General features: G+C 42.3%; 1 protein-coding gene across 1 annotated transcript; it reads right to left on the bottom strand.

Moving 5' to 3' along the window:
- Positions 1-936: 936 nt before the first annotated feature.
- LOC136330317 (serine/arginine-rich splicing factor 7-like) lies at positions 937-9,635 on the bottom strand. Its single transcript, XM_066266946.1, has 8 exons — positions 9,002-9,635; positions 7,813-7,993; positions 7,006-7,185; positions 6,055-6,129; positions 5,861-5,971; positions 4,856-4,909; positions 1,952-1,987; positions 937-1,232 (listed from the first exon to the last, which is right to left on the bottom strand). Exons 1-8 carry the CDS (start codon positions 9,027-9,029, stop codon positions 1,178-1,180), a joined length of 720 nt encoding a protein of 239 aa, XP_066123043.1. The 5' UTR covers positions 9,030-9,635; the 3' UTR covers positions 937-1,177.
- Between the last annotated feature and the right edge of the window lie 264 nt (positions 9,636-9,899).

The following is a 9,899-nucleotide window of genomic DNA, read 5'->3' on the forward strand; positions in this document are numbered from 1 at the left end:
TTTTTTTTTGCACCAAGGCTAGAAAATAAGCAGGCAAAACTTGATCAGCAAACAAAATGAACTGTTACTGCCCTACTCAAGATAAAGTCTAAATAAAGAATCTACTGGCTATATTCTAGGGTCTACCTGATGCGACCAAAAACTACATAAGGTATAGCTAAATATATGAGCTTTACAAAACTGCATCTCATTAACATTTCTGATTGACATCTTTAATGACTGCACCAGCCTGGCAAAATAAGATAAAATATGTTGGGGGTTGGGAAAGAACTAAAAAAAAATCTAGCTTGGGAATTAACAGATCTCTGCTCAGAATAAGGCAATCATTAATTTGAAGAGATAGAGGAGTTTCTGGGTTGGACAATTTTGCAAAGCTGGTTTACAAGATGTTTTGTCCCAAATTTAGACAATTCCTCAAACATGCAAAAATGTAGGTATAAAATTGGCTAATCTTGAAAACAAAATGACACCGAGAACTTCCTAAAATGGGAGTTCTGATTTGACACCATCTCATCTAATAACCTGAATACCTCAGTCACTATATCTAGTGTTCAGAAAATTCAGTGCCTTGAGCATCAAGCTCAATTACTTCTTTTATCATTTATTAATAAGCTGTGTTTAGTTCTTGTCAGGCTATTTCCAGGCAAGTCAGTGGTTCTTCTACCTTGACAGATGGGGAATTAGCCTGACAACATATAACTACTCCAATTAATAAAATCAGGGACTTGTCAGGAAGCGTTCATGCTTATGGGAGTATTTATCTAAAAGCTCTAGGGTGAAAGGAAATTTTCCAAGTGTATGTATACTAAAGGTAATGATGCTGAGGATTTAAAACACCATTAAAACTTTGATGTAGGTCTGTATGAATATGGTTGCTATCAAGCTTGACTACTGAAGCTTACCAATTGAGTATTAATATTGAACACAGATCAAAAATCTAGTTAGAAACATTTTATTTAAATGTGCCAAATAAAAACCCACATTTTCAAACCATAAGATGTTAATACATTCAACATTTATATTATCTTACTGCTGTGAATTTACAGAGTAATAATCCAAATCCATTTTGATTAGATGGTTGAAAACCCTCCTTCTAGGTTACATTTTACAAACATCACAAATCCCTTATAATAATGTAAACAAAGTAACATTTCCCTAAAAGGTGAACTTGAGAACTTCAGTCCACTCTTTCAGGACTTGCGCTTCTTCGCGGACTTCCTGATGGGGAACGACTAAAAAGAGAAACATTAGGTTTGGAACCATTAGTGTCTACTGAAACTTACTCTTCTTGTTCTGAACATGTCAGGGCAAAACTCAGTTTCAATCAATTCAAAGGTGGCCAAAGAAACTAAGTTTCTATGACAGGGACCTAAAAATTACATAAAAGACCTATTATATAAAAATCCTCTGTCCCTGCTTAAGATGAGGCTTTTAATTTTAACCCTGCTAAAATTGCAAGATTGGCCCTGGTCGGGTAGTTCAACTGGTTCGAACATCACCACAATGGACCAAGGTTGGGGGTCTCATCTGGTCAGGGCACATACAAGAATCAACCAATAAATGCATAAATAGGTGGAACAACAAATTAATGTTTCTCTCTAAAATTATTCAATAAATTAAAAAGAAATTGCAATGTTTAATTTAAGAAACTAAATTTGGGGCTTTCTGGGATTATTAAGTAGCAACTAGAAGAGGTTTACAAGACTAAATGCAGCATCATCATTCTAACATTTTATGACTGAATTATTTCCAACAAAAATGTAGTGATATTGAAGCAGGAAAAGCAATCCTCTAAGAAATTTAATAGCTAGTATTTTTTACATATTTGTGTAGATAGCACCAATTCTCCAAAGAGCTCAAAATCAAAGCCTGCAAAGTAGGCAGTAAGCAAACAAATTAGGCGGAGGCTGCATTTAACAGTTAAAATTTGGCAAGAAATTATTTAGCTTACCTTCTTTTTGGAGATGGAGATCTGGACTTTGATCGGCTGTTAAAACATGAGAAATTCTATTAAGAAAAAGTACTAAACAATCCCTCTAACAGACACATATCATGAAATGAACCCCCATACTGTCCCAAAATTAAAATGTCAGACTGCAGTTACACTGGAGAAAAAGAAAATAAAAGCCTACCACACGCTTTTGCTGACAAAGCAAATCTTCCAACTGTTCTTCATAAAATTAACTACTTTTATCATGCTTAATCTGCCACAAACACAACTATCTTAGAATGCTTTCCCACACACCTAGCAGTTCGACCAAGGGCCTCCAAACAGAACCCTGAAGTTCTAAACCAGGGGTCGGGAACCTTTTTGGCTGAGACAGCTATGAATGCCAAATATTTTAAAATGTAATTCCGTGAGAACCATACAATATGTTTAGCAGTAAATACATGTAAATGTGTGCTCTTTATGTAAGGCCAACACTTTTAAAGTACAATAAGTCTCTGAATTCTTTTTAATAACGTTGTTATGCTGTTGCTAACCAATGATGAATAAAGTACTTCTTACCATTAATGCGACTTCTGATGCTGCATGGTTTTGCTGATGGCTTTGTAGTCTGGTTGATATGTGGTGAGGTTAAGCTTCATGCAGGTGTTGAGACTTCCATCCGTTAAATGTGATCGTAGGTTGGTCTTAACGTTATTTAGATGTGAGAAAGACTGCTCACATGCATACGTAGAGCCAAACATTGTCAGTAGATTAATACTCACACGCTGCAGTGTGTGGTATGACTGGAAGCGCGTTCCAAGTTTTGACAATCAGCTTGCCCACGGGTTGAAGTTTTTTCATTTCTCCCCACTTGTGTTTGCTCACCAACTCTGCTTGCTGTCGTGCAAGTCTTTCCAGATCTTCATTCAGTGACTTGAACTTATTCAGCCACGTCCAGAGTGCGCTCATGAAATTCTCCGAAGCACGCTTTGAATGACTGCAGAAGATTAGATGTGAAGCCTGCTAGCTGCTGATCAAGATGTCGAGCAGGGTCACTCGCTGTGCATGCACCTTTAAACTCTCCCAGTTGTTCAAAGTGTAGTAAACAACCTGTTTCAATGTCGGTGAAAAGTTCCAGTTTGTTTTCAAATGCAAACACTTCTTGTTGAAGGGTTAAGACTGTATTTCCAACACCTTGCATTTTAACATTGACCTGGTTCACATGTTCATTCATGCCCACAAGATAGTACTTCAGGAGCCACTCAGTGTTAGCTAACTAGAAATGAATGCTTGGCGTATTTCATTTCAAGAAAAGTCCGGATTTTGCTCAGACAAGCCGAAAACAGCTGAGCACTTTCACTCTTGACAACCAACTCACATTGCTGTGCAGATGCAGACCAGGATAATTATTCCCAACTTCATCCAGCAGTGTTTTAAACTGGCAATCATTTAAAGCTCGGGCAACAATAAAGTCGACCACCCGAATGACCAGCGACATCACCTCACCGAGCTGCTCGCCACACATCTGAGCACAAAGCACCTCCTGATGTAGAATGCAGTGAAAACTTAGGATGGGTCTCTTTTCATGTTCACAAAGAAGCCCTACAAATCCTCTGTTTTTCCCCACCATGCACGGAGCATCATCAGTACACACCGAAATAAATTTATCCACCAGTAATTTTTTTCTTTAGCGAACTCAGTGAAAGACTTAGATAAATCCTCCCCTCTTATTGTCTCTTTCATAGGCCAAAGGGCAAGACTTTCCTCACGTAGTGTGTCACCGACAGCATACCTTGCAATCTCGCTGAACTGGGATAAATGGCTTACGTCTGTTGACTCATCCAAAGTGAGAAAAAATGGTGCTGCATTTATGTCCTTCACTTGTTGCCTCGATTTGATTTGCCATCAAGATGGTATGATCGTGAACAGTTCTTGCCGACAGAGGCATGTCTTTTATTCGTTTGATTATCTTGTCTTTATCCAAAAAGTCGTTCAAAAGTTCATTGGCAACATCAAGCATGAATGTTTTGGCATACTCCCCATCTGTGAATGGCTTTCCATTTCTCACAACTGCTAAAGAACCAGCAAAGCTAGCCGAATTCCAGTCACCTTGTTGGGTCCAAACACGGAGTTGCTGCTGACTAGCTTGCACTCTGCACAGTAGCTCTTGACATGCTTTCTTCCTGCTGTCCCCGCTGGATATTTCGATGCAAATGTAGTATGGTGTGTGCGCTTTATATTTGACCGTTTCATCAATGCAATTTTATCATTGCATATTAGACACACTGCACAACCTGCTCTATCCACACAAAGGTGAATTCCTCTGTCCATTCCTGCTGAAAAGTACAATACTCATCTTTTTTTCTTTTTGCCATCTTCTTCATCAAAAGGGTTTGTGCAATTAGCTAGCTGACTACTTGATTAAAAGGAGGAAGTTTACTTCCTGATCTCACAACGACCCATGTATGTTAAGCATTATCCACTAAAAATTTAGTGTTGTCCTGGAGGAGAGCTTTGATTGGCACCAGCCACCCGCAACCATGAACATGAGTGTTAGGAAATGAATGGATTGTAATACATGAGAAATGTTTTATTTTTTAACATTACTTTTTTTATTAAAGATTTGTCTGTGAGCCAGATGCAGCCATCAAAAGAGCCACATCTGGCTCGCAAGCCATAGGTTCCCAATCCCTGTTCTAAACTTTTCCACTATAGCTTGGCATTCTCTTGTCCAGAAAGTCAGCCAGAGTAGGTCAGGTACAAAAGAAATTCTTAAGTTTACCTTATTCATGAGATAATATGCTCTCACTTAACACCTAGGCTTAGAGTTAACACTCAAAACTTCAAACAATTCGAAACACTTGGAACTCTTTGGATATTGATGCCATATAACTATAAGAGCAGTAATCAAATTTTTACCCTTACCTGCTTCTCGGTCGTGAAAGAGACCTGGATCTTGATCTTGACCTTGACCGGGATCTAAAAAACAGAAATTACAACCCTTAGTGCATACTAGCCATTTTCTAAAACATCTCCTGAGCACCCTATTAGGTAGGTTCAGAATAGAGAGGCTGAAAATACACAAGAGGCAACTCTCACCTTATATCAAGAATTGGACAAAGAGTCACATTTTCAACAAGCTGATATTAAATAAATAAGAAAACAATTTCCAATATCTGCTTTGCTCATCCATAATGAGCTGGATTGTCACAATTACAGAGGTGTAATATTCTTAAAATGTATAGTAATCCAAAAGAAAGTAGTTTGCTTTCGTTTAAGGATAATATGATTTGCTTTTATCTTAAAAGAATCAAATCAATGTCACGTAGATCCCTGAATTGAGATTTTTTTTTTACTTATTTTAGAGGGGGGAGACAGTGTTAGAGAGAGAGAGAAGGGAGGAAGAAGCCAAAAGCATCAACTCCCATATGTGCCTTAACCAGGCAAGCCTGGGGTTTTGAAATGCCAACTCCAGCATTCCAAGTTGACGCTTTACCCACTGCACTACCAAGGTCAGGTCTGAATTGAGATTTTAATTACTCAAGTGATAAGAGCTCAATAAGAAGGATGTCAAAACTGAGTAAGGGTTTATTCTTGAATCAGAAAATCATGGTTCAAGACCATCAATATATCAGCAAGAAACCAAATCAGTATGACATACACATCTTGGGGTCTTGCAATCAAATTAAACTCATTTACCTAGAGAGAGGGTCCAGAACTTTTACAGATGGACATCTCTGCATTTAAAGAATCACAGAACAATGTTATTTCCCAGTGGCATTTCCTACTACTGACTCATCTGTGGAATTATCAACTCTAGACTTTTTTCTAGAAAATTATCAAATTTTCTAGACTTTATTAAGACATTCTAGTACTGTCATTAAGACATGACAATCCAAATACAAATAAGGGGAGGAAAATGTTACATACCGGAAATACGTCGATCCTTTTATAGAACCAGATCTAGAGCGTCTGAGGGAGGCTGATCGTGATCTACGGAGAGATACAGATCTGGATCGTCGAGGAGATGCTGATCTTGACCTAAAAATTAATTCAAAGAGGTTTAGGTCCATTTGCAATTAGTTTTTTACTGCTTGTTAAAACTTGAATTAAAGATCTCTCACCTCCTTCCCCTGCTCCTGCTTCGTGAGCGAGAGTATCGCCTACCTCTGGATCTCGAATGTGATCTAGAGCGTGACCTATTTTTCAGGTTAGAAAAAAACACAGTGTTAGATAATCACTCATTTTTATAGTTTTTGTGCCTCTGCTGAAATCGAATCTCAAAACTATTTAAATTTAGTGTCTCATTTGGAAACAAACTCTGGGCCTATTATAATTATCATTATTATTATTTTTACTACCTAAAAAAGGATTTGTTAAAAGCTGAATTACATCTTAGAATTACATAATAAAAAACACTGTAATTTGTATTTAAAATAAACCTTGCAAGTTTGCAGGTCGACCCTCTTTGGCCCATGGTCTAGTAGGTCTAGTAGATCTAGACGATCTAGAAGTATCTATAGCCGATCGCTGCATCTAGATGTTTTCTTCAATCTAACGACGATCAAACTGACAGCCAAATGAGCCAGGTGAGGCTTGATTGACGCAAGAAGATTTTTCTAGTTGGGAATGTGGTCAATCTGGTGTTCCTCTTTCTAAACCGGAGGGGGCCCCAATTGTAAGCCAATTTTACTGTTACGGCGATCACCGACTCAAATTTTCTGCCCTTTAAAGAATAAGGTGAAGCTAGGTGTAGATGACTCGAGGGGATCTGGTCTCTTATGCTGATCACCTCAAGGTCTAGGAGGATCTTAATTGTCGGATTTGCAAGGCGCCTCAGCATATCATAAGGCTCGTGACATTCTGAATCAAGGCGACTGACTCAAACGAAGAAACCTGAAAGGTTTTGACCAGGTTGATTATTAATATATTAACATTGGTTTAATTAAACAATAATTGTAAAATACACCTGTACAATTAACATTCAAATTTATACAAACATAATAGTTTCTGCCTTGCTAATAAAAGAATTACTTGATTAACTAGTATACCAACCATTCTTTTAAAATAAATACCTGCTGCTTCTTCTTCGTCGACTATAGCGATGACAATCATAAGCATAATGTCCCTTTTCTCCACACTCATAACATCTATCATTGGGATCAAAGGGACGTCGGGCAGGTGGTCTATCAAAACGAGATCTCCGAGGCATGCCTGTTGATAGTTCAACCCTTACTCGGGAACCACAAATCACCCTATAAAAAAGAACGAAAATTCTAATGCTAAAAAAACATGCAACTTCCTAGTTTTAAAACTTTTTTCTTTTTTTTTTGTATTTTTCTGACGTTGGAAACGGAGAGGCAGTCAGACAGACTCCCGCATAGGCCTGACTGGGATCCACCCGACACGCCCACCAGGGGGCGACGCTCTGCCAATCTGGGGCGTCACTCTGCTGCAACCAGAGCCATTCCAGTGCCTGAAGCAGAGGTCAGAGCCATCCTCAGCGCCTGGGCCAACTTTGCTCCAATGGAGCCTTGACTGCAAGAGGGGAAGAGAGAGACAGAGAGGGGAGGGGGAGGGGTGGAGAAGCAGATGGGAGCCTCTCTTGTGTGCCCTGGCCGGGAATCGAACCCGGGACTCCTTCATGCCAGGCCAACGCTCTACCACTGAGCCAACAGGCCAGGGCCAGAACTTTTCAACCATTCTGCTTTCACAAACATTAGCTGTCTTTGTAAGTCCTTCGAATGCACCTTTGCTCCCTTTCTGAAGTAAAATGATGAGCTAATTATAATCTCTAAACTACAGAATCAGAGCTTAGCACCTAGCTCATTAACCAACCCGCTGGACTATATTCTAAGTTTCCACGCGGACATCTTACTTACTTGCCATCCAGGCCTCGCACTGCATCTTCTGCATCTCTAGGGTCTTCAAATTCCACAAAGGCAAATCCTGGAGGATTTCTCGCAATCCACACAGTTCTTAATGGACCATAATAACTGAAAGCCCTTTCTAACTCTCCTTTGCCAGCACCAGTTCCCAGGTTACCAACATACACCTTGGTTTCTGTTTAAAAATGCAAATAGAAAGATAAATGTTATGCAACATTTGACCTAAGTTTGAATACTTTGCCTTAAAACTGTGCAAAGCACGTTTAGTGCTCTGTCAAGGATTAAGTTTGGCCTCAACATCAGCAAAGTCTGAAAATTTCGAAAAGCTAAGCGTATGACAATGTTCTTAGCATTCTAATAAAGTGGGGGAAACCTCCAAACACGTGTAACGATGAATGGCAGGATCTTCCCAGGCGTACGGCGGGCTCCGCCCCGGCCACGCCCCCGACTCCCGGCAGCCCCCGGCGCCCTGGGAGCGCGCGGACTCGTGGCGGCAGCGGCAGCGGGCGCCCCACCGAAGGCCGGACCGGGAGAGCAGGGCTGCGCCGGCTCTCGTCCTCCGCGGCAACCGCCCCGGGCGCAGGCTCATCTAAGACTCCAGCTCCCGCCCCAGTGATAGACCGCGCTCGAAAGAGCTAAAAGAAAAGAAACCAGCCGCCAGACGGCAAGACTATGTCTCCGTACCCACTCCGCAATTCGACCGAGTGTATGACGAAAAACCGCAGCTCGAAGCTGGGGCCAGTTTTGTTCAGGCTCAAAGTCATCCTTGATTTTATAGCTGCCAGCAGGCCTGTCCCCTAAAGTGGCGGGAAAGCGCCAAGGAAATGCGCCACCACGCTCGTCAATGTGCGCAAAATGGCAGCCGAGGGCGGGAGGGGGGTGTGGGGGGCGACGAGCGGATCGAGTAAGGGCGACAGGAAAACAGTGACCATGGGCCTGACCTGGGCTGGTGCGCGAGACGAAAACGCCCGAGAAGTAACACGGCCCTCGACACAGACCTACACCCGCCATCCCCCGTCTCCTTTAATATCCTGCCCCCGCTGCCTCCGGCTTCGGACGCCGTGCGCCGAGGCCGCCATTACGCACGCGGAATAACCGTCTCCAAACAGCCGCGCCAACCCCCCGGCCTCGCCACACTCGCTACGCCCACAACAACGTCCCTCACTGGGCCCTAGCCGCTCACCTCCTCCGTACCGCCCATAACGCGACATGGTGACTGTCCCGCGAGCTCTGCTCTCTCAGCTCGCAGTGACCAGGGATCGAGGAATACGAAACCCACAATCCCTAACACGCCAACGGTCCAGCGACACTACGAGGAAGAGCGTGAGTTCCGGTTTATATATGCGGCGGACCGGTTTCTTTGCGCATGCGTTATCTTAGCGTTCTGCGCGGCACAAAGGAGACTGGTAGAAACACCGGAGAAGCGACGCGGAAGGAAACAGAAGAAAGTAAAACACCAATCACAGGCGGAGGGATGCGTTTCCATGGGAACGGCAGAATCCCGCCTGTATACCCTTGGTCTACCCCGCGGTGTCCCGCCTCCATCCTCCCCGTTTTCCTGAACCCTCCTTTCCGTTCCCTCCTCCCTTCCCCCTCTCATTTCCCCACTCTAGGGACCGCAGCTCTAGTAGTTATTACAGGTGCATTATACCGGCCTTATGAAAGGCTGTAAAATATAACTGCTGATGTTGCAGCCGTCGCCGCCGTTCTGTTGTCAGACCGGCCCAGACCACTACTCTGATCTTTGGGGCTCATCAGAGCCAGGGTGAGAACTCCAGGAACTCCGCCACCTGAGTAGTGGGCTCTGCATTATACGCCTCAAAAGAAGTGACGCCTGGAGGGATCGCCATCCTGCACCGACCTGCCTATTCCTTAAGAACCAGCCACCAATTTTCACCAACACGTTCAGAGTTCTTGAAGGCAGGGAGCAGGGAGGGGGGGGGAACAAAGGTATAGAGTTTTTTTCTTCTTTCGTCTTATGTTGAAATTGTGACAAAATTAAATTCTTAAAGCATTTTGTCTAGTGGCGATTCTGAAATTATTTGCATTTGAAGCACACTCGATTTGTGCATCCCTTCTAG

The sequence above is a fragment of the Saccopteryx bilineata genome, chromosome 3 (genome assembly GCF_036850765.1).
Source record: "Saccopteryx bilineata isolate mSacBil1 chromosome 3, mSacBil1_pri_phased_curated, whole genome shotgun sequence".
Lineage (NCBI taxonomy): Eukaryota > Metazoa > Chordata > Mammalia > Chiroptera > Emballonuridae > Saccopteryx > Saccopteryx bilineata.